Source organism: Budorcas taxicolor, chromosome 3 (assembly GCF_023091745.1).
Source record: "Budorcas taxicolor isolate Tak-1 chromosome 3, Takin1.1, whole genome shotgun sequence".
NCBI classification, from domain to species: Eukaryota; Metazoa; Chordata; class Mammalia; order Artiodactyla; family Bovidae; genus Budorcas; species Budorcas taxicolor.
In genome coordinates, this window is record NC_068912.1 from 25596887 (window position 1) to 25621860 (window position 24974).

General features: G+C 38.3%; 1 protein-coding gene across 1 annotated transcript in view; it reads left to right on the forward strand.

Annotated features, from left to right (window-relative positions):
* SPAG17 (sperm associated antigen 17) overlaps positions 1–24974 on the forward strand; it is a 245577-nt gene that overhangs the window by 162159 nt on the left and 58444 nt on the right. Inside the window, exons 25-29 of the mRNA XM_052637149.1 lie at positions 1327–1502; positions 5767–5884; positions 9991–10169; positions 10888–11047; positions 22537–22754. Coding sequence (XP_052493109.1) covers positions 1327–1502; positions 5767–5884; positions 9991–10169; positions 10888–11047; positions 22537–22754 — 851 coding nt within the window. The remainder of the gene's footprint in view (positions 1–1326; positions 1503–5766; positions 5885–9990; positions 10170–10887; positions 11048–22536; positions 22755–24974) is intronic.

Genomic DNA, 24974 nt, shown 5'->3' on the forward strand with positions numbered 1-24974 from the left:
AAACAGTGCTGCGATGAACATTGGGGTACATGTGTCTCTTTCAATTCTGGTTTCTTCGGTGTGTATGCCCAGCAGTGGGATTGCTGGGTCATAAGGTAGTTCTATTTGCAATTTTTTAAGGAATCTCCACACTGTTCTCCATAGTGGCTGTACTAGTTTGCATTCCCACCAACAGTGTAGGAGGGTTCCCTTTTCTTCACACCCTCTCCAGCATTTATTGCTTGCAGATTTTTGGATCGCAGCCATTCTGACTGGTGTGAAGTGGTACCTCGTTGTGGTTTTGATTTGCATTTCTCTGATAATGAGTGATGTTGAGCATCTTTTCATGTGTTTGTTAGCCATCCGTATGTCTTCTTTGGAGAAATGTCTATTTAGTTCTTTGGCCCATTTTTTGATTGGGTCATTTATTTTTCTGGAATTGAGCTGCATAAGTTGCTTGTATATTTTTGAGATTAGTTGTTTGTCAGTTGCTTCATTTGCTATTATTTTCTCCCATTCAGAAGGCTATCTTTTCACCTTGCTTATATTTTCCTTTGTTGTGCAGAAGCTTTTAATTTTAATTAGATCCCGTTTGTTTATTTTTGCTTTTATTTCCAGAATTCTGGGAGGTGGATCATAGAGGATCCTGCTGTGATTTATGTCTGAGAGTGTTTTGCCTATGTTCTCCTCTAGGAGTTTTATAGTTTCTGGTCTTACATTTAGATCTTTAATCCATTTTGAGTTTATTTTTGTGTGCGGTGTTAGAAAGTGATCTAGTTTCATTCTTTTACAAGTGGTTGACCAGTTTTCCCATCACCACTTGTTAAAGAGGTTGTCTTTACTCCATTGTATATTCTTGCCTCCTTTGTCAAAGATAAGCTGTCCATAGGTTTGTGGATTTATCTCTGGGCTTTCTATTTTGTTCCATTGATCTATATTTCTATCTTTGTGCCAGTACCATACTGTCTTGATGACTGTGGCTTTGTAGTAGAGCCTGAAGTCAGGCAAGTTGATTCCTCCAGTTCCATTCTTCTTTCTCAAGATTGCTTTGGCAATTCGAGGTTTTTTGTATTTCCATACAAATCTTGAAATTATTTGTTCTAGTTCTGTGAAAAATATGGCTGGTAGCTTGATAGGGATTGCATTGAATTTGTAAATTGCTTTGAACTACAATTTTGATCTTCAAATCAACTACATTACCCCCTGAAACCTATACAACTGATAAATGCTACTAGCAAGGTAAAAATTGTCAAATTGTATAAGTTTTTGAGATATAAATTTTATTTAACAAACATATCAAATATAAATGTCTAATTTACTTGTTTTTTCCTCTTTCTCTTATTATAGAGGATAAGGATCCTAACTTGGAATCTATGTTGAATATCCCATCAGTACATACTCCAACAGTAATTCCTGTTACAGTGAGTATTCCTCAAGGCAAAGGAAAAGGGAAAACAAAAGGCAAAGAAAAACCCAAAGAATCTCTTAAAGAAGAGGAGCACCCAAAAGAAGAAGAGAAAAAGGTAAGTGGACCTTGCCATGGATTCCCAGATTCTGCTTCTGACTCAATTTTAACTTTTTTAAGATCATGATTTATGCCAACAGTGTTATTACAGTGCATATATTTCACTGTTCAGATTAACTAACACTCCTTGTACTTTCTATTTTAAATGGACAAAAGAGGCCTGCACACAGGAGTTGAATTCCCACACTGGGAGACATGTTGTCAGTCATCTACAAACTGTCTCAGGTTACTCATTCCAAACTTAGAACAACTAATTCAACCATTTCCCCACGTTGGATCTTGGATGTTCTTTGCTTTAGGATTATAAAGTTCCTACCATTCCTTCTTTTTAATACTTCATTTAATTCCATTGAGATAAACAACAATTGGAAGAGGAGGATCTTTAACTAAATAGTGGAAACACTTCTATTTGGTAGATTTGGACTTAGATATTGATGAGCTTGGGCTTACCAGGTGGCACTGGTGGTAAAGAACATGGCTGCCAATGCAGGAGGTCAAGAGACATGGGATCGATCCCTGGATCGGGAAGATCCTCTGGAGGAGGGAATGGCAACCCACTCCAGTGTTCTTGCCTGGAAAATTCCATGGACGGAGGACCCTGGTGGGCTATAGTCCATGGGTCCACAAAGAGTTGGACATGACTGAGCAACCGGGCAATTGATGTGCTTGGAATTCAGCAAGACTAAAGGACAATCCACTTCAAGTTAAAGAGTGGTCTGCCCTCTACCTGCAAACAGGCATATGGGCACATATACACATATACTCATAAGTTCTTTGACCCTAAATATTTCCTAATAGCAGTATATAGATCGAAAGAGTTTCTAAATGAAGAAGAAGAAGGAAACTGCTGATCAAATCTTGACTCTTTTGGTTTTACTGGTGCAGTTGTACAGTTTTTACAATGTACAGATTCTCAACTTTAAATTAAAAAAAAATATGTGCTAAAAAGTGATTAGGGCCCTGTAATTTTTAGCCTGGCCTTTTGAAAATTCTAGGGTTTGCTCAGTCAAGGAGGTAAATAGTTTATATGCCAACAACTATGAAAGGTTAGGAAAGTAAAGAGGACTCAAAGAAATAGAAAGATATCCCATGCTCTTGGATTGGAAGAATTACTATTGGTAAAATGGCCATACTACCTAAAGCAATCCAAGATTTAATGTGATTCCTATGAAATTACCCATGACCTTTCTCACAGAACTAGAATAAATAATCCTAAAATCCTAAAATTTTATCCTAAAGCTATAAAAGACCCAGAATTGCCAAACCAACCCTGAAGAAAAAGAACAAAGCAGGAGGCATAATCCTCCCAGACTTCAGACAATACTACAAAGCTACAGTGATCAAAACAGGATACAGGATAGTACTGGCACAAAACAGACATATGGATCAGTGAAACAGAATAGAGAGCCCAGAAATAAGCTCACACACCTGTGGTCAATTCATCTTTGACAAAGGAGGCCAGAATATACAGTGGGAAAATGACAGTCTCTTCAACAAGTGATGCTGAGAGAGTTGGACAGCCACATGTAAATCAGTGAAGCTAGAACACACATTATCACCATACAGAAAAATAAACTAAAAATGGCTTAAAGACTTAAACATAAAACATGATACCATAAAACTCTTAGAAGTAAACATAGGCAAAACATTTCTCTGATGTAAATCATATCAGTGTTTTCTTAGGTCAGTCTCCTGGGACAATAGAAATAAAAAATGAAAGTAAATAGGACCTGGTCAAACTTAAAAGCTTTTTCACAGCAAAGGAAACCATAAACAAAATGAAAAGACTACTTAGAGAAAATATTTGCAAGTGATGCAACTGACAAGGGCTTAATTTCCAAAACACACAAAGAGCTCCTATAGCTCGACAAGAAAAAGCAAGCAATCTAATTGAAAAATGGGCAGAAGACCTAAAGAGACATTTCTCCAAAGAAGAAATACAGATGGCCAATAGGCACATGAAAAGACAGTCAGCATCACTAATTATTAGTGAAATGCAAATCAAAACTACAGTGAGGTTACCACCTCACAGTAGTCAGAACAGCCATCAAAAAAAATGTCTATAAATAACAAATACTGAAGAGGGTGTGTATAAAAGGGAACCCTCTACACTATTGGTGGGAATGTAAATTAGTGCAGTCACTATGGAGAACACTGTGGAGGTTTCTCAAAAAACTAAAACTAGAACTACCATATGATCCAACAATCCCTCCTGGGCATATATCCAGACAAAACTATAATTCAAAAACACAGTCACTCCTGTGTTTATAGCAGCACTATTCACAATAGCTAAGACTTGGAAACAATCTAAATGTATGTTGACAGATGAATGAATAAAGAAGGTGTGTGTGTGTGTGTGTGTGTGTGTGTGTGTGTAGTGAATATTACTATACTACTATATATATCACATCTACATATGTATATATTTATATATATGAAAGTGAAAGTGATGTTGCTCAGTCGTGTCTAACTCTTTGCAATTCCATGGACTGTAGCCTACCAGGCTCCTCCGTCCATGGAATTTTCCAGGCAAGAGTACTGGAGTGGGTTGCCATGCCCTCCTCCAGGGGATCTTCCTGACCCAGGTATTGAACCCGGGTCTCCTGCATTGCAGGCAGATGCTTTACCATCTGAGCCACCATATATATATCTACAGTGAAATAATACTCAGCCAAAAAAAAATAAATAAATAATGCCATTTGCAGCAATGTGAATGCAGCTAAGGATTATCGTGGTTAAGTGAAGTCAGAAAGAGAAAGACAAATATCATATGATATCACTTATATGTGGAATCTAAAATATGACGCAAATGAACCTATGTATGAAACAGAAATTGAATCAGGAATATTGAGAATAAGCTGGTGGTTGCCAGGGGAGAGTGGGTGGGAGAGGGTTGGATTGGGAGTTTGGAATTAGCAGATGCAAACTAGTATATATAGAATGGGTAAATAACAAGGTCCTACTGTGTAGCACAGGGAACTATATTCAATATACTGTGATATACCATAATAGAAAAGAATGTGAGAAAAGAATATATATGTGCGTAACTCAGTCACTTTGCTATATAACATAATATTATAACATAACATGGTAACGCAGCTGTAAGTCAATAAAAAATGAATAAATAAAAGTTTAAAATTATGGGGTTTGAATGTTACTGAGCCTCTATACCATATTTACACAGCTTTACTGGATGAGTTTTCTCAAGCTCAGACATTTGCTCCTTGTTAAGTGAAAACGTTGAAGTGTTGAAAATATTCATCAACTTACCTGAAAGCAATTTGGTGGCCAACCATTTTTTTTTTAATTGACTATAATGAAGGAATAGGGGATAATGGTTCTGAATGTAATGACAGATTTGTCATGGCGTGTTTGTGTCTTTGAGCAATACTGTTCATTTTACAGAAGTTTATAAGCTTTTTCCTCTTAATTATGCTGTGTTTGTTATTAATTGATTTTTAGTTGACAATTCAGATTTTATTCTCTGTTAGTAACAAAGGCAGAACCACCTAAATGATCAGTAATAGAAGACCACAGAGAATAAATTAAAGATTCAGTACTGGGGGATCAGTTGGAATGATTTCAGTGGTGAGCCACTAAGAAAGTCAATTGGAAAAACTGAAATGATTATTGTTGGAGATAACAAATAACTTTTATCCTAAAGTACACATAACCAAACAAGGGATTCAGGCACAGTTAGCATAAAATCATTTACAATTTGTTAAGTAGACACACCCAAGCCCTCATTAAAACTTATAATCCTTTTTATTGTCTTTATTTTCTTTTACTGTTTTTACTTACTACAAAAGCAATGCATGCTCACTAGAGGGGAAAAAAAAGATGTATATCCTACTAGCATAATGTCTCTAGCATCCAAACTGTGAGAATCAAACAGAAGGTGCTGGGGATCTTGGTCAGCCCTTACACCTATATGAGGCATCTTTCAAGGGCCTAGTTCAAGTCCCAACTTCTTTATCATCCTTTCCTAATCAGTCTTATTAACTGTGACATCTCCCTTTTCTGAGGAAAGATGCCAACCATTTGGTACTATTATTTAGCTGTTTCACATGTCTGTGTATTATGCTACAAGTAAAATATTAGTTGCACAGTAGAGAGACATCCTTATTAGGCTTCATTGCAGGGCCCTATAGTCCTGTGAAAGTCATATTCTAAGTATTCAGCAAGTCCTTGTTTAGTCATAATAAATCAGTAACTCATTTAGAAAATGATAGGAAATTATTCACGTGTTGAATGATTTACAGGAAGTAGAAGAACCAGAGCCTGTTTTACAAGAGAGTCCTCATGTTCCCATCTTCCAAAACCTGAATGTGTCTTGCCCCAATGGGCTCCAAGTGACCTTCACTGGGCAAGAGTCCCCAGGTGAGTGCTGGCCAGGGGAATGCGGAGGCAAGGGAGGAGGGAAGTTACATAGAAAACACTTAAATCACCATTGCAATTGTGTGCTTTCCTACCAGTTAGATACGTTTGTTGATAATGAATAATGGGCTAATAGTAACCACCACTTTTGAGCACTTACTCTGGGCCAGACACTAAGTACTTAACATACATGACAAAATACAACTACTGTACTCTAAGTCCTACTAATTTCATTTCACGAAATAAATTGAGACATCAGAAGATTCAGTATCTTTCCCCATGTCACTCAATTCCTAAGTGGCAGAGATAAAAAGCCATTCTTGGTCCAGTGCTGGCAAAGCTAATGCTCTTAATAACTACAATGTGTCTCTGTGTTCTTGCCTCTACAAAGGGCTCCATGTACAGAACTTTGCTGGTCTAATCAAAGCAAAGGACAGTGAGCACAGAGTTGATAGAGATAAGTGCAGGTTAAATGGATGAAGAAAACCAGTCTTGTTTCCAGGTAGCAGCATATACTTTTAGAGGGTGCGTGCATGCTAAGTTGCTTCAGTCATGTCCGACCCCTTGCAACCCCATGGACTGTGGCCCGCCAAGCTTCTCTGTCCATGGGATTCTCCAGGCAAGAACACTGGAGTGGGTTTCTGTACCCTGCTCCAGGGGTTCTTCCCAACCCAGGGATCAATCCTGTGTCTCTTACATCTCCTGCATTGGCAGGTGGGTTCTTTACCACTAGCGCCACCTGGGAAGCCCATACTGTTACAGAGTTTATGGCACCTTATTAAGATGAACAAGTACAATAGGACTTCTTTAACTAATCCAATGCAGAGAGGACATCCATAGTGGTGATTTGATTTGAATATCATTTAAATGGAGACCCACTATTGCAGTAAAATTAGAAGAGGCAACAAAGCAAGCTGCTGAGCTGGGATTCGGGTTCTAATTAATTGTATAGCCCTTATAAGAGCTTACCGCCTCAGGGCCATAGTTCCCCACTTGATAAATGTTACATTGTATCAGTGAATCACATTTTTTTCACAACCAAATACCCTCTTTATTATAATTCATGTGTGTGTGTGTGTGTGTGTGTGTGTGCATGCACTCAGTCACCCGGTCAAGTCCAACTCTTTGCATCCCCGTGAACTGTAGCCCACCAGGCTCCTCTGTCCATGGGATTCTCCAGGTAAGAATTCTGGAGCGGGTTGCCATTTTCTACTGTAGGAGATCTTTCCAACCTAGGGATCAAACTCGTGCCTCCTGCATTGGCATGAGGATTCTTCACCATTGAACCACTTGGGAAGCCCCTCCTGTAATTCCCTTATGTATCCCATATTTGAAAAGTGTATCCATCAAAGATAAAGAGTATGCTAATTGAAAAGCAATTCAGTGGTATATTCACTTGCCAGCCAAATGAGAATAAACAATATTGCAGCTATTATGTCTCAGTTTTACTTTTATATTAGGCTTTCTGAATTATTAAAAATAGACTCTGGACCTTTGTTTCTATTTCTGAGAATTCCTAGTGGTCCAAGTTTTCCATGATGGGATCAGTTGTGTGTGTTACTAAGACTGAAGGCCCTGGAGGGTCTTCCAAAGTCAAACATGCTATGAATGTGCTGAGAGGGATATTATTTTCAAGTTCAGAGACATAATTGTTTGCTGCTTGTTTTCTTGATTCTATTATCAAACCACAGCTTAATACTTGTTTTACCTGTCTTTTCTGTTACTTTCATTTCCTAGTCTGATGTTTTCATCTTTGTGTTAGAGTGGACATTGTAATTAATAATAACTCTGCCTGGAACACATAATCTTTCTAAAATGTTCCATGTATTGTGTGCTAAGTCACTTCAGTAGTGTCTGACTCTTTGTTACCCTATGGACTGTAGCCCTCCAGGTTCCTCTGTCCATAGAATTCCCCAAGCAAGAATTCTAGAGTGGGTGGCCATGCCCTCCACTAGGGGATCTTCCAGGCCCAGGGACTGAACCCACATCTCTTGCATCTCCTGCATTGGCAAGCAGGTTCTTTACCACTAGTGCCACCTGGGAAGCCCATGTATTATGTATATTCCAATTCAAGTCTGAACATAATGACAACATAAACATCAAAGTAGCACTGTCTTCATAGGATCAGCCTAGGGCAAGGGAAAGAAGGTGACATACTGTAAGAAGAAAGAACCTAGAAACTTGAGTTCTTTCCAGGGTGACCTTGAACGAGTTACAACCCGCCACCCTGAATTTCTTCATTTATAAAATAACATTATCTACTAAACAGGATTGTTATAAACATTAAATGATAAAATACTCTCTAGTCTGGAGACTATTCCTGCAGTGTTAGGTTGTTATTTGTTTGATTTTAGTCATGGTAGCAGTGGTTGTTTTTACAGTATAAGGGAAAGGCTGAGCACAGAGACTTTCTTTCAAATCTTAGCTCTTACTAGCTGTGTGACCTTAAAGACGTTACCCTCCATTAATTCATCTGAAAACTGGAAAATAAAAGTGTCTACCTTAAAGGGTTGTTGAGGTAGGCTGAGCAAAATACATATACAAAACATTTAAAATGTAGAAATATATCAACAGATGTTATTTTTTTATTATTCCTTCTTTGACTTGAAGGGTACCATGAAAGTTGCTCCTTCAAAAATATTTTCCCACTAGCTCTATATAGTCCTTGAAATGCCATCATTTCGTATTAGTAAAGCACTTTATTTTTCCTCCAGAATCAATAGAATTTTATTTTAACTTGTAATACAGAAAAATATAATAGGTAACATAACATATTCATGTGACAGCCAGACAAAATAAAGATTGTTTTCTGTGATACTTTAATCAAAATATTTTCAAAAATTATGTAGTTGTAACCGCAAATTTCCCACTGTGTTCTATTCCTTTTCTTTCTCCTATAGTAAACAAGATTTAGATTTTTGTGCAAGTAGGTTTGTACAAATATGCTATATGTATGCCTTTATAATAACAAATAATGTGAGTAATGCAACATTTACACAAATTATATTGTAAATATTTTTCTACAAATAGCCTTTTTATTCAATCTCTATTTTGGATATCCAAGATGATACAAATGTATCAAATAGATTTATTTAAAAATGTAGATAACATGTAATCAAATGAAAAGACTGTGATTTTTTTAATGTACTCCATCACTGATAGACATTGGATTTCATGTTAGTAAATAACTTTTTAAATGGAGAAAAGGAAATTATTCAATTAGCAAAACCTGAGTAGGTGCTGTATGCCAGAAATTCTCAATAATAGTACTTTCCTTTGGAGGAATTGATTAGGTGCTTTTCTCCTTGATTTCCAGTGAAGAGTAGAACCATGAGAAAAGTCTGGACTTGGTTAGAGATGAGAGGATTGTGTTAACTTTGAAAGATGGTAAGTGATTTAAAAAGAATGGGCCTGAATGAATGACTTCTCCTGGGGCTCCAAGCGACTGGGGAACTGCCAGGGAGCATTGTGCATCCCTTGAAGAGAGAGAAAAGAAGAGGATGAGAGGAAAATACCAACAGGAAAAAAAGGCAATATCTAAGACAGCATAACTAACTGCTCCCTTCCTAATTTTGTCCTGAAATTTCCTGAACATCAGTAGAGAGAATGGCTAATTCATGAAGAAAGTGCCTATTAAGTAAATGGCCTTATTTACTATATATGACAGTAAGAAAGGCAGCGAAAAGGGACTTTTCTGGTGGTCCAGTCACTAAGAATCTGCCTGCCAGTGCAGAGGACACAGGTTCTATCCCTGGTCTGAGAAAACCAGGATGCCATGGAGCAACTAACCCTGTGCATCACACTACTGAGCCTGCACACCTAGAGCCTGCGGTCTGCAACAAGAGAGGCCACCACACCAAGAAGCCCACGGACCTCAGCTAGAGAAAGCCAAAGCAACAAAGAAGGCCCAGCATGGCCATAAGAAAATAATTTTTTTTAAGGCAGCAAATAACCCATATTTGGGCCATCTGTCATGACCTGAAAACTGTCCTAGTGTCCAGATAGAAACAAAATAATTAAAAAAATTAAGAAGATGGAATTCCAGCCACACAGCATTGCCCAGTTCACAGTAAGCCTTTTTTTTTTTTACCTCTCTCTCTCTTTTTAAGATCAATGTATTGGAGATGAGGAACCCACTTGGGATATCATGGTCCGACAGAACTACCCCCAGAAGGTGAAGCACTATGAGTTCTACAAAATGGTGATGCCACCGCTGGAGCAGGAAGCATCGAGAGTTATCACCAGTCAAGGGACTGTTGTCAAATACATGTTGGATGGATCCACACAGGTAAAGGAATATATTAAATTACTCTTTCCTGCTGCAAAGTAAAATACAAACAAGCTGGAGGTGGGCAATAGTGCTATGACAGGGAAGAGAAACAACTCATTTGAAAAATGAATAATGCTTTAAAAATGACAAAGAATGTTATCATTGGAAGAAAAACACTACCTTAGATGTTATACCTACTAGACAGATATTGACAGAAACTAAGCATCTGAATGTGATGAAGTTTTAAATGTAGTCATTAGAAAAATTGAAATAGAGTGAATCACTTCCCAATTACAGAGAGGAAGGGTGAAGAATGGAAAATCATAAAACAAGTCAAACTGACAAAATACATGAAATGAAAATAAACAAAACAGAAAAACTCATGTACACCCATGGTGGATTCATGTCAATGTATGGCAAAACCAATACAGTATTGTAAAGTAAAATAAAGTAAAAATAAAAATTTTAAAAAATAATAATAAATAAATAAAAATTTTTAAAAATGGGAAAAAAAAGAAAACAAAACAAAGTAATATCATCGTTTTGTGTTATAGTGTTACTGGCTCTGTGGTCTGTGAGCTCCAGATCTCTAAATCATAACATGCTTTATACTATCGGATCTGCAAGTCAGCAAGTTGCACTTCGTTATTTTTAATCTATTGCAGTTTGACATACAGTGTTGTTAACCAGTTTCTTCCTCATCTCTTAGAATGCTCCCCTTTGGCTTTTTCTTCAGATTCTTTTTGCAGATGGGACTGTGAGCAGTAGTCCCGATTCAGGTCCTATCAGTCTTCCTACTGACGTGCCACCCAGTGCTCACAGTGCTGACTTGATGGACACAATTTCTCAGCAGAAATCAGAAACAGCACCATCGGAGACTGTCATCACAAAGAAAGGTAGTAACTGAAGCCTCTCAATTTATAATGGATTTAATCAATCCAAGAGCTTAGTAAATGCTCAGTATTATCATTACTATTATTATGCTTATCTTTTTGTTGAATAAATGCAAATTTCAACGGGAATCACAGCTCTACACATTCCTTGATCACTTTGATCTTTTTGTAATAAATAGCAGACATTTTCCTCTATCATTATGTACTCTGAAATGGTGGTGGTGGTCATTTAACCACTAAGTCATGTCCAACTCTTGCAACCCCAGGACTGTAACCTGCCAGTCTTCTCTATCCATGAAATTTTCCAGGCAAGAGTACTGGAATGAGTTGCCATTTCCTTCTCCAGGGGATCTTCCCGATCCAGGGCTTGAACCTGAGTCTCCTGCACTGTAGGCAGATTTTTACCAACTGAGCCACCAGGGACAACGTTAGCTCTAACACCTCGGCTACTGTTTTAGGGTTAGATGAACAATCAGTGATATCAAGGTTCTGGGTAGGCTTCTCTGTCCTCTTTTCCTCAGAATAGCAAGAAGGCCACATCAGCTCCAGGTGTGAGGTCCTCGTGTCGCAACTTCCAAAGCAGAAAGGAAAGAGAGTGAAGAATGCCTATAATGTGTATAACTGAGTGACTGTGCTGTATGACAGAGATTGGCACAACACTGTAAATCAATTATACTTCAATTAAAAAAGTAAATTTTAAAATGAAACAAAAGAGGGTGAACATAACAGTTTTCACATGTCCTTTTTCCTCTTTCTTTTTTACTTTTTAAATTATGAAAGTATGATAACACATTTACAGGAAACTTGGAAAATACAGAACAAATTTACATACAGTTCCACTATATATTGCAATTATTTTTAAGTAGATAAATTAAGATTTTTAGTATAATTTGTCTCCCACTATTGTGTGAAAATTGTTTAAATCTTGATTATGTTGAATTGATTCATGGTGCTTTTCAGATCTACCAAATCCTTCTACTTTTCTGTATATTCATTCTATTAATTTCTGAGAGTTTGATGCTGAAACGTCACATGTCTTTCTTTATCAGGGAGAAAAATACCTCTAGAGCCCACCAGCAACCCCCTCCCCACCCAGGTCTCCTCTTATATCTCATTGACTAGACCTGGATGGGGACCTGGGCTGGGGACACAGCATCTGACAGTTTTGGCTTTTCTCTCAGGAGATGAGCACTGCTAGTAGGGAGAAAGGAAGGTGGAGAAGACTTGGGTAAGCAGTCAACAGTGTCTGTCATGATCTAAATTACTTGCTCTCCTCCAAGACAATTGCAGTTTATACCCCTACCTCCAGCACAGTATGAAGATGTCTACTTCCTCATACCTTAGCCAGTGCTATGGTCAGTCTTCTCATCTTGCTCAGTTTGAAAGGTAATCAACGCATCTTATTATATTATTTTGCCTTTCTTTGATTACTGGTGAGATTAAACATTTAAAGATGCTTATTGCTTTTTTTTTCCCTTTGTGTGAATTTTCTATTCACATCTTTCCTTGGTTTACTGTTGAGATGCTCATCATTTTCATTTTAAGAAATCTTTATATATAGGAGATGTGTGCTTAATTCTGGCTATTTTAAAATATTAAATTAGCAAATCCTCACAACGGCCCCATGAGGTATCTATCTATATATATCTTAATAATTTCAATTTATAGACAAGGTAATTGTGACACAGGTTAAGTAACTTCCTTGAGATTTCTCAGCTAGTCAGTGGTAAAGTTGGGATTTGAGCCAGGGCAACTAATCCCTAAATTACACTGTCATGCGTTACAAATTGAGTCTCAGTGTCTCATATGCCTTTAATAATCTGTGAGACCAAGATTTAATCTTTTTTTCTCAAGTTCACAGCTCACCACAGTATCCAGGAACCCTCATAGGAAGGCAAAGTGAATTCTTTATTGTAACTCAAAATTTAAAGAAATACTGGGTCATGCTTCCCAGGTGGTGCTAGTGGTAAAGAACCCACCTGCCAGTGCAGGAGACTAAAAGACTCAGGTTTGATCCCTGATTTGGGAAGATCCCCTGGAGAAGGAAATGGCAACTCACTCCAGTATTCTTGCCTGGAGAATCCCATGGACAGAAGAGTGTGGCGGGCTGTAATTCATGGGATCGCAAATGAGTTGGACATGACTTAAGCGACTTAACAGCAGCAGCTATGCCATGCTAAGTTGCTTCAGTCATGTCCAACTCTTTGAGACCCCATGGATTATAGCCCACTAGGCTCCTCTGTCCATGGGATTCTCCAGCAAGAATGCTGGAGTGGGTTGCCATGTCCTCCTTCAGGAGATCTTCCCAACCCAGGGATCTCTTTGACTCCCTGCACTGACTGGCAGGCTCTTTACCACTAGCACCACCTGGGAAGCCCCCTGCAAAAGCAGCTCATTCCTTTGGTCTCTATAGTAGTTCTATTTTGTTTTCTTCCATAATGTTTTCCACAGTGACTGTATCAATTTAATTTCCCCCAGTAGTGTATAAGAGTTCTTTGTTCTCCATACCATCTCCAGCATTTGTTACCTGTGTCCTTTTTGATGACAGCCATTCTGAGAGGTGTGAGGTAGTATCTCATTGTAGTTGATTTGCATTTCTCTGATGATTAGGGATGTTGAGCATCTTTTCATGTCCCTGTTGGCTATCTGCCCTTCCTCTTTGGAAAAATGTCTATTCAGTTCTTCTGCCCATTTTTTAATCAGTTTTTTTTTAAATATTGAGTTGTCTAAACTATTTATATATGTTGGATTTTAACTCCTTATCAGTCATATCATTTGCAAATATTTCCTCCCATTCAGTAAGTTGTCTTTTCATTTTATCGATGGTTTTCTTTACTATGCAATATCCAAAAAACCCCAAAACCAGTCATTCAAGAAGATACACCCCAATGTTCATAACAATGTTATTTGCAAGTACCAAGATATGGAAGCAACCTAAGCATCCATCAAGAGGTGAATGGACAAAGATGTGGGAAGATGTGGGACATATATACCATGGACCACTGCTGCTGCTGCTGCTGCTGCTAAGGTGCTTCAGTCGTGTCTGACTCTGTGCGACCCCATAGACGGCAGCCCACCAGGCTCCCCCATCCCTGAGATTCTCCAGGCAAGAACACTGGAGTGGGCTGCCATTGCCTTCTCCAATGCAGGAACATGAAAAGTGAAAGTTAAGTCACTCAGTCGTGTCCGACTCTTCGCAACCCCATGGACTGCAGCCCACCAGGCTCCTCCATCCATGGAGCTTTCCAGGCAAGAGTACTGGAGTGGGGTGCCATTGCCTTCTCCGAACAATGGAATACCACTCATCCATAAAAAAAGAATGAAAATGTACCATTTGCAGCAATATGGATGGACGTTGAGGGCATTATACTAAGTGAAATAAATCATATACAGAAAGATAAATGCTGTATGATATCACTTTTATGTGAAATCTAAAAAAATACAGCAAACTAATGAATATAACAAAAAAGAGGCAAACTCATAGGTATAGAGAAGAAACTAGTAGTTACAATGGGGAGAGGAAAGAGGAAAAGGACAGTATAAGGGTGGAGGATTAAGAGGTACAAACTATTAGATATAAAATTAACTACAAGGATATATTGTAAAACGCAGGTTATATAACCGGTATTTTATAATGTCTATCAATGAAACACAGCCTTTAAAAATCATGAATCACTATATTGTATACCTGTAACTTATATAATATTGCACAGCAACTACACATCAATTAAAAAACAATGAAATAGATTTTTCTTGGATAGTAGCAGAAGATTCCTTGTTGGAGAAGTGGATGAAAGTATTCCTATAGCTTTTGAGACTTCCCAGCTCAATAGCTCTCTCTCATGTCTACAAGAGGACTTGATGTAAGGGTGGTCTGCATAGCTGCTTCTCTAATTGCCTGATTCCAAAATCTTCTGCCTCCAGAGTAATGTGTCCAGATTTCTTCACAGCTCCTAAATCTAAGGTGACACAATCTCTCATTTTTGAAGTTACCATTTAGTAACTAATTCATGTCCAACTCTGTACCCCCATGGAATGCAGCATGCCAGGCTTCCCTATCTTTCACTGTCTCCCAGAGTTTGCTCAAAATCATGTTCATTGAGTCAGTGATGCCATCTAGCCATCTCATCCTCTGTTACCCACTTCTCCTCCTGCCCTCAGTGGCATCAGGGTCTTTTCCAGTGAATTGACTGTTCACATCAAGTGGCCAAAGTAGTGGAGCTTTAGCATCAGTCCTTCCGATGAATATTCAGGGTTGATTTCCTTGAGGGTTGACTGGTATGATCTCCTTGTTTTCCAAGGGACTCTCAAGGGTCTTCTCTAGCACCATGGTTCAAAAGCTTCAATTCTTCCTCACTCAGCCTTCTTTATAGTCCAACTCTCATATCTGTACATGACTACTGGAAAAACCATAGCTTTGACTAAGCAGACCTTTGTTGGCAAAGTGATGTCTTTGCTTTTTAATACACTGTCTAAGTTTGCATAGCTTTTCTTCCAAAGAGTAAGCATCTTTTCATTTCATGGCTGTCACCATCCACAAACTTTATTTTTTAGAGCAATTTTAGTTTTACAGGAAAAAAAACAATAGCAGAAAGTAGACAGAATTCCCAAAGTCTCCCTCTCTTCCAGGCTCAGTTTTTCCCTATTTTTACCATCTCAAAAGTGTGCTACATTTGTTATAACTGAAGAACCAAAGTTGACACATTATTATTAACTCAAGTCCATATAGTTTACATTAAGGTTCTCTTTTTGTGTTGTACAGTTCTATGAATTATGGCAAATTATGTCATGAATCCACCATTTCAATATTATACAGGATAGTTTCACTCTCTGATATATCCCCTAGGCTCTACTTATTCAAATTTCTCCTTTCTCTGACCCTGACCCATCCCTGCCTAGAACACCTGGCAGCCTCTGATCTTTTTATTTTCTCCATTGTTTTGCCATTTTGAGAATATCACATCATTGGAATCAGATAACATGCAGCCTTTGTAGACTGTCTGCTTTCACTTAGCGATATGCATTTAAGATTCCTCCAGGTCTTTTCATGACTTGGTAGTTCATTTCTTATCACAGAATAATACTCCACTGTATATATGTGCAATGGTTTATCCATCCACCTACTGAGGGATATATTGGTTGCTTCCAGGTTTTGGGCAATTATAAGTATAAGCTGCTTATGAACATCTGCATGCTTGCAACTGTGTAAGAAACTTTATAAGAAATAGCCAGGGCCTCTTCCAAAGAGGCTGCACTCTTTTGCACTCTCATCAGCAATTAATAAGAGTTCCTGTTGCCCCCTGTTCTTCTCAGCATTTGGTATTGTTAGTTTTTGGGTTTTAGCCCAAAGTGGTTGTCTGAGGATGCTTTACAAATAGCTGAGGAAAGAAGAAAAGTGAAAGGCAGGGGAGAAAAGGAAAGATATTCCCTTTAGTAAGCAGAGAAAAGGCCTTTTAAAATGAATGATGCCAAGAAATAGAGGAAAACAATAGAATGAGAAAGACTAGCGATCTTGTCAAGAAAATTGGGGATATCAAGGAAACATTTTGTGCGAGGATGGGCACAATAAAGAACTAAATGATAAGGATCTAACAGAAGCAAAAGAGATTAAGAAGAGGTGGCAAAAATACACAGAACTGTTAAAAAAAACTCTTGATGACCCAGATAACTATGATGGTGTGGTTACTCACCTAGAGCCAGACAAATGTGTGAGGTCAAGTGGGCCTTAGGAAGCATTACTATGAACAAAGCTAGTGGAGGTGACAGAATTCCAACTGAGCTATTTAAAATCCTAAAAGGTGAAGCTGTCAAAGTACTATACTCACTATATCTGAAAATTTGGAAAACTCATAAGTGGCCACAGGACTGGAAAAGTCAGTTTTCATTCCAATCCCAAAGACAGGTAATGCCAAAAAATGTTCAAACTACTTCACAACTGCACTAATTTCACATACTAGCCAGGTTTTACTCAAAATCCTTCAAGCTAGGCTTTAGCAGTACATGAACCAAGAACTTCCAGATGTACAAGCTAGGTCTAGAAAAGGCAGAGCAACCAGGGATCAAATTGCCTACATTCACTGGATCATGGAGAGATCAAGGGAGTTCCAGAAAAACATCTACTTCTGCTTCATTGACTGTGCTAAAGTCTTTGACTGTGTGGATCACAGCAAACTGGAAAATTCTTAAAGAGATGGAATACCAGACCACCTTACTTGTTTACTAAGAAAGCTTCATGTGGGTCAAGAAGCAGTAGTTGGAACCAGACATGGAATGATCTGGTTCAAAATTCAAACTGGTTCAAAATTGGGAAAGGAGTATGACAAGGCTGTATATTGTCATCCTGCTTATTTAGCTTATATGCAGAGTACATGCATGCTCATTAAGTTGCTTCAGTCATGTCTGATTCTTTGTGACCCTATGGACTGTAGCCCGCCAGGCTCCTCTGTCCATGGGATTCTCTAGGCAAAATGCTGGCGTGGGCTGCCATTTCCTCCTCCAGGGGATCTTCCCAACTCAGGGATCAAACCCATGCCTCCTGTATCTCCTCCATTGCAGGCAGGTTCTTTACCTACTGAGCCATTGGGGAAGCCTCACAAATTATTAGAGAAATGCAAATTAAAACTACAATGAGATGTCATCTCACACCAGTCAGAATGGCCATCATCAAAAAATCTACAAATAATAAATGCTGGAAAGGATGTGGAGAAAAGGGAACCCTCTTTTATCGTTGGTGGGAATGTAAACTGCAACAGCCACTATGGAGAACAGTATGGAGATTCCTTAAGAAATGAGAAATAAAACTACCATATGACCCAACAATCCCACTACTGAGCATTCACTCTGAGAAAACCATAATTGAAAAAGACACATGTACCCCAGTGTTCATAGCAGCACTGTTACAGTAGCTAGGACATGGATGTAACCTAGATGTCCATCAACAGATGAATGGATAAAGAAGATGTGGTATATATATATGTGGTATATATATATATGTGGTATATATATATATGTGGTATATATATATATATATATATATATATATATAATGGAATATTACTCAGCCATAAAAAATAACAAATCTGAGTCTGTTCCAGGGAGATGGGTGAACTTAGAACCTATTTTACAGAGTGAAGTAAGTCAGAAAGAGAAAAACAAATATTGTATATTAACATATACATATGGAATCTAGAAAAATGGTATTGATGAGCCTATTTGCAGGGAAGGAATGGAGATGCAGATATATAGAGAGAATGGACTTGTGGGCACAGCAGGTAAAGGAAAGAGTGGGATGATTGGAAAAATTAGCATTGACATATATGTACTACCATGTGTAAAATAGATAGCTGGCATGAAGTTGCTATATAATACAGGGAGCTCAGCCTGATGCTCTGTGATGACCTAAAGGGGTGAAGTTGGGGGAGGGGAGGGAGGCTCAAGAGGGAGATGATACAAGTATAATTATGGTGAATTTGCATTGTTGAATGGCAGAAACCAACACAGCATTGTTAAGCAGCTTTCCTCCAACTAAAAATTAATATCCTTTGGTTTTTTAAATTATGTAGAAATGTACAAAGAATTATCACTTCACAGACTTTTTAGAAACAGACAGTAGGCCATATTTGCCCCATCTTCAAACTTTGACCATTTTTATTCTATATCCTTACAGACTTTTTAATGTGCAATGTCAATTTATTCAGTAGAAGTATATTTAAAGTTTTTGAAAGGGTAGAATAGCTTCTTCACTCCTTATCATTTAATCCTTAGTTCTTTAAATCTGAAATAATCTAAGTCCTTTCATTGTTTTCAGATTTGCTTTTGTATATTTTGAAAATATGATTTTAGATACTTAAAAATGTAGAATTGTTTTATCTTTATGAGCAATTTAACATTTTATCAGTATACAATGACTTTTTATTCTAGGATTCTGTTTTTTTGCCCTAATACTGATTTTGCTTATATTATTATAGCTACACCAGCTATTGTTTAGTACTTTCCCAGTATAACATTCTCCACACTTTATTTTACTTTGTGTGGTTTATGTTTAAAAATGTCTCTTGTGAGCAGTGTGCGTGTGTGTTCACTTGCTTCATTCATGTCTGACTCTTTGCAATCCCATGAAGTATAATCCACCCAGGCTTTCTGTCCATTGGATGATCCCATCAAGAATACTGGAGTGGGCTACCATTTCCTCTTTCGGGGGATCTTCCTGACCAAGAGAATGAACCCCCATCTTATGCAACTCCTGCACTGGCAGGTGGATTCTTTATCACTGAATCACCTGGGAAGCCCCCTTGTGAGCATAATATCAGTCAGTCACTCAACATGTCTGACTCTTTGAGACCCCATGGACTGCAGCATGCCAGGCTTCCTTGTCTATCACCAACTCCCGGAGTTTGCTCAAACTCATGTAGGTGTGTATTTTAAAATTAGATGATTCTGTGTTTTAACTGGAGATTTTAGGCTACTTATTACATACCATATTTTCTGAAAATATCTTTATGTTGCCCTCATTCTTAAAGGGGCTTCCTGGGTGACCCACTGGTAAAGAATCCTCCTGCCAGTGCAGGAGACACAAGTTAGATCCCTGATTCGGGAAGATCCCTGAGAGAAGGAAATGGCAACTCACTCTAGTATTCTTTCCTGGGAAATCCCATGGACAGAAGAACCTGGTGTACTGCAGATCATGGGGTGGCAAAAGATTCAGACATGACTTAGCAACTAAACAACAACATTCTTGAAAGATAATTTCATGAGGTATAGAATTATAGACTGACAGGTATTTCCTCTTAGTATGTGGGCAATAAAGAACTAAAGAGTCTCTTGATGAAAGTGAAAGAGGAAATGGAAAAAGTTGGCTTAAAATTCTGCGTTCAAAAAACTGAGATCATGGCATCCAGTCTCATCACTTCCTGGCAAATAGATGGAGAAACAATGAAAACAGTGAGAGACTTTATTTTGGGGGGCTCCAAAATCACTGCAGATGATGACTGCAGCCATGAAATTAAAAGACACTTGCTCCTTGGAAGAAAAGCTATGAACAATCTAGACAGTGTATTAAAAAGCAGAGAAATTACTTTGCTGACAAAGGTCCATCTAGTCAAAGCTATGGTTTTTCCAGTGGTCATGTATGGATGTGAGAGCTGGACCATAAAGAAAGCTGAGCACCGAAGAATTGATGCTTTTGAACTGTGTTGTTGGAAAAGACCCTTGAGAGTCCCTTGGACTGCAAGGAGATCCAACCCAGTCCATCCTGAAAGAAATCAGTCCTGAATATTCATTGGAAGGACTGATGTTGAAGCTGAAACTCCAATACATTGGACACCTGATGCGAAGAACTGACTCATTTGAAAAGACCCTGATGCTGGGAAAGATTCAGAGCAGGAGGAGAAGGGAACAACAGAGAATAAGATCGTTGGATGGCATCACTGACCTAAGTTTGAGCAAGCTCTGGGAGTTGGTGATGGACAGGGAAAAGTTGGACATGACTGAGTGAACTGACTGATGTGGACAATAATTCTTCATACTAGTCTTGCATTCATTTTTACTGTTGAAAAGTTGTCTGTCTATCTAATTGTTGTTGCTTAGAAGATAATCTGGCTGCCTTTAAAACATTTTCTTTTTTAATGCAGTGTCAATATGATTTAACTAGGTATCAGTTCAGTTCAGTCACTCAGTCATGTCTGACTATTTGCAATCCCATGAACGGCAGCACGCCAGGCCTCCCTGTCTATCACCAACTCCCAGAGTTTACCCAAACTCATGTCCATTGAGTTGGTGATGACATGTAACCATCTCATCCTCTGTTGTCCCCTTCTCCTCCTGCCTTCAATCTTTCCCAACATCAGGGTTTTTTCCAATGAGTCAGTTCTTCACATCAGGTGGCCAAAGTATTGGAGTTTCAGCTTCAACATCTGTCCTTCCAATGAACACCCAGGACTGATCTCCTTTAGGATGGACTGGTTGGATCTCCTTGCAGTCCAAGGGACTCTCAAGAGTCTTCTCCAACACCACAGTTCAAAAGCATCATTTCTTCGGTGCTCAGCTTTCTTTATAGTCCAACTCTCACATCCATACATGACTACTGGAAAAACCATAGCCTTGACTAGATGGACCTTTGTTGACAAAGTAATGTCTCTGCTTTTTAATATGCTGTCCAGGTTGGTCATAACTTCCCTTGCAAGGAATAAGCGTCTTTTAATTTCATGGCTGCAATCACCATCTGCAGTGGTATGTGTTTCTTTTTGTTTACCCAAATGAGACTATAATGGGCTTCTTGAATATGTAGATTAGTATGTTTCATTGGTTCTGGAACTTTCTCAATAATTATCTTTTTAAAGTATTGCTTCTGATCCATTTCTCTCTCCTCTTCTTCTATAATTCCAATTAAACTTATGTTAGAGAACTTTTACCTCTCTTCACATTGGCTCTTTGAGCTTCATTCTAAATAATTTCTACATGTCTATCTTTCAGTTCTCTTCAGTCCTCTGGAAATACTAATATGTCCAAATTAAGTCTTAGGGCAATGGAAAGGCTTAAATGTATCTAAATGTATCTTTCTTCTTTGGTTCCCCCTGTTAGTTGAGTCAGAATCTTACACCAAGATCCATGCCCTGTTGCACATTTCATGGTTTAAATCTAAACAACCTCCCTGGAGACAACAATCCTTCACCATCTTTTTTGCAATTTTTTTTTTCCTCAGTCTGAATTTACTTCATCATTGATGCTTGACAATACAGGCAGATCTTGTCTACAGATTACTTGTTACTTATACAAATAGAGTAAATCTACCTTGATAGAGGAACTGAGATAATATTTACAGGGTTCCATGTGAGTTTCCTCAGTTCTGTCTTCTCGTTCCAATTTAATGGTGGTAGGGAGGGTTTGAGAGGGAGGTGCATAACAGATGGTTTTAAGTGTAGTAATTAAACTGGACAAATCCTCTCTGTATGAGAGGCCAATGATATGCTTGATTGGTAATGTTCTCCAGATCCAGGGCTGCAGAGAGATGTTTCCTGGAACTGAAATATGACAAAATTAGGGGAATGGAGAGTTAAAATTATACTCTATCATACTAGAGTATAGTAAGTCAAAGAAAAAGAATCTGAAATCTTGACAGATACATGGGAGAAAATGTAGACTTTAAAAAGCTGAGTACAGGGCTCCAAACCTGGAATCTGGGGAGAGGTAAGCATGACTTAAAAGTGTAGAGAATTGATAATAATGTGTATTGTTCCATAGACAGTGAACTTTCTCTGCATGTGTATATTTGTGGGAGGTGATGGGAATCCAGACAAGGTTCAAGTGCCAAGAATAAGATATTCATAAACTGTTTTTTTCCTACTTGAGAAATAATATAACTGATGACTACCACTTGGACTTTCTATGCAACAGTGTCTGAGGTAGCCTACACTGTATTAAAACTTAATGAATAATTCTATGTGAAGTGATATTATAGTTAAATTGTTGTATTTGGTTTACTTGAACTCCCACAGGAAAAATTCAGAAAAATCAGCCATCTATGGCACATAAAAATGAAAGCCATGAACTTCCCCCAGAAACAGTTCAAACAATAACTCCTGTGGATGTTCACTTAGGCACCTGGTTTACAACTACACCTCAAGGAAATCGGATTGGCACCAAAGGATCAGAAAGAATAGCAGACTTGGCCCCATTTTTATCCTTTAAAGCCACAGATCCTGTCAATGGAACGGTATGACAAACTATTGTATGTTACAAATTTTTCTAAATCATTAGAGTTGTAAAACAACATGTGGAAGAATGCCTGGCAAATAATAAATTTTCAATAACTATCTGTTAAGTAGCCGACTTATGTATAAATAGATGGATTCATCTTTCCAAATCTAAAACTACTGTGTGGTTTATTTGACCCAGAGTAATGTATCATGAAATACTAATTCTTGAAGTAAGAGACAGATGATGAGTTTTCTATTCCACTTTTAAGGCATATGATTAGTGATATCCTATATTTCTTCATGTTAAATGTATTTGTCTGTATGCCTTATATTCTAGACATGTGGGGCTCTGCCTTGCTTCTACTTCTCGTATGTACCTGACATGAATTGTAGAAATTTGTTCATGATCCTTGACTTCAAATAATTTACAGTATATTTAATGAGATGCTCATATCAAATAACTCAAAAATTCAACAATGCCATAAGGCCTCTATAAAAAGATTTTATTTGTAATCTAAGAAAAAGTGATATATGAGTGGTATAGAAAATAATGGTTTTGTTTATCTGTGAAGCAGATGTGAAATTTAACCCCCTGGGATGTACAATAGCATTTTCTATGGGCCAGGCTTTCTGTTAGCCATCTTGCATACATTCTCTATTCAGGCCTCACACCAATGTATATTATACAGACAAGGAAGGTAAGCCTCAGCAAATGAAGTAATGTGGCCAGAAAGTGCTGGAATCAGGTTTGTAGTCAGTGATTGGTGACTAAAAACTGGGCTCTTTCCATTCTTCAGCTATTCCTCTATCATCTTACATGGAGCTTTGCACCTCTAAATCTAAAAAAGACAAAGAATTTCCTGCATGCCTTGTCTCTAGTTTTTGGACTTCCAACCTTTGTTTACAACCACATAGTGCTAGTCAGAAACAGAATGTCTGCTTCCCATTGAGATAAATTTCATTATCTTACCAAATGTGTTTTCCTTTCTTCTTCAGCCTACTTCCGTAACAATTTCATACTCTTCTACCTTGTTTGCTAGTTCTTTCTTATGAGATTCAAAATATATATTATCTCAGGATGGCTTTGGTCACTTCAAATAGCTCACTGTAATTCAGCCTCAATACAGATTATTTAGTTCAATATGCAAATTTGATATGTCTTAGTTAATGACCCTTACTTTCTTTTACTGGTAGTGGTGGTAGTTTAGTCACTAAGCCGTGTCCAACTCTCTGCGACCCCATGGATTGTAGCCTGCCAGGCTCCTCTGTCCATGAGATTTCCCAGGCAAGGATTTCCCCTGGAGTGGGTTGCTATTTCCTTCTCCAAGGGATCTTCCTGACCCAGGAATTGAACCCAGGTCTCCTGCATTGGCAGGCAGACTCTTTTCCACTGAGCCACCAGGGAAGCCCCTTCCTTTACTGATAGCTAGGACCATTATGGCAAGCACAAATTGACAGTTGCGAGCCTGGATTCAAACATAGACACCCAACAGTCTAATCACAACAATGGTAACAACATTTACTGAGCACTCAGTACTCTTGCCTGGAAAATCCATGGACGGAGGAGCCTGGTGGGCTGCAGTCCATGGGGTCGCAAAGAGTTGGACACGACTGAGCAACTTCACTTTCACTTTTTACTTTCGTGCATTGGAGAAGGAAATGGCAACCCAGTCCAGTGTTCTTGCCTGGAGAATCCCAGGGACGGGGGAGCCTGGTGGGCTGCCATCTGTGGGGTCACACAGAGTCGGACATGACTGAAGCGACTTAGCAGCAGCAGCAGCACCATCCCAGGCCTTGTTCAGTGCTTTCCAGATATAACTTATCTAATTCTCACAAGAAACTATTGCTGTTTCCATTTTACATATGAGACAAAGAAGCTACAAACTGGCTAAATAATTTTTCCAAAATCACTCAGCAAGTGGTAGATTTAGAATGTGGACCCCAAGGTTGCATTCTAGGTCTCATGTGCTTAACCATTATGCAAATAAAAGCCAATGGTCATATGAAATAAGATCAACAGTGACATGAAGTATCACATTTTACAGGAGCGGCACTAACCTTGCAGTGAGGCAGACATGGCTTTGAACCCCAGCCACGCTTCTTACAAGAGGCATGGCTTTGACTATTTCTAATTTAGGTTTTCTTATTCCTAAAATGAAGATTATGGTCATTACCTAAAATACTTGGGAAGATTAATACCAGATTAACACTATCAGGTGTTCAGGAAATAGTCTTGC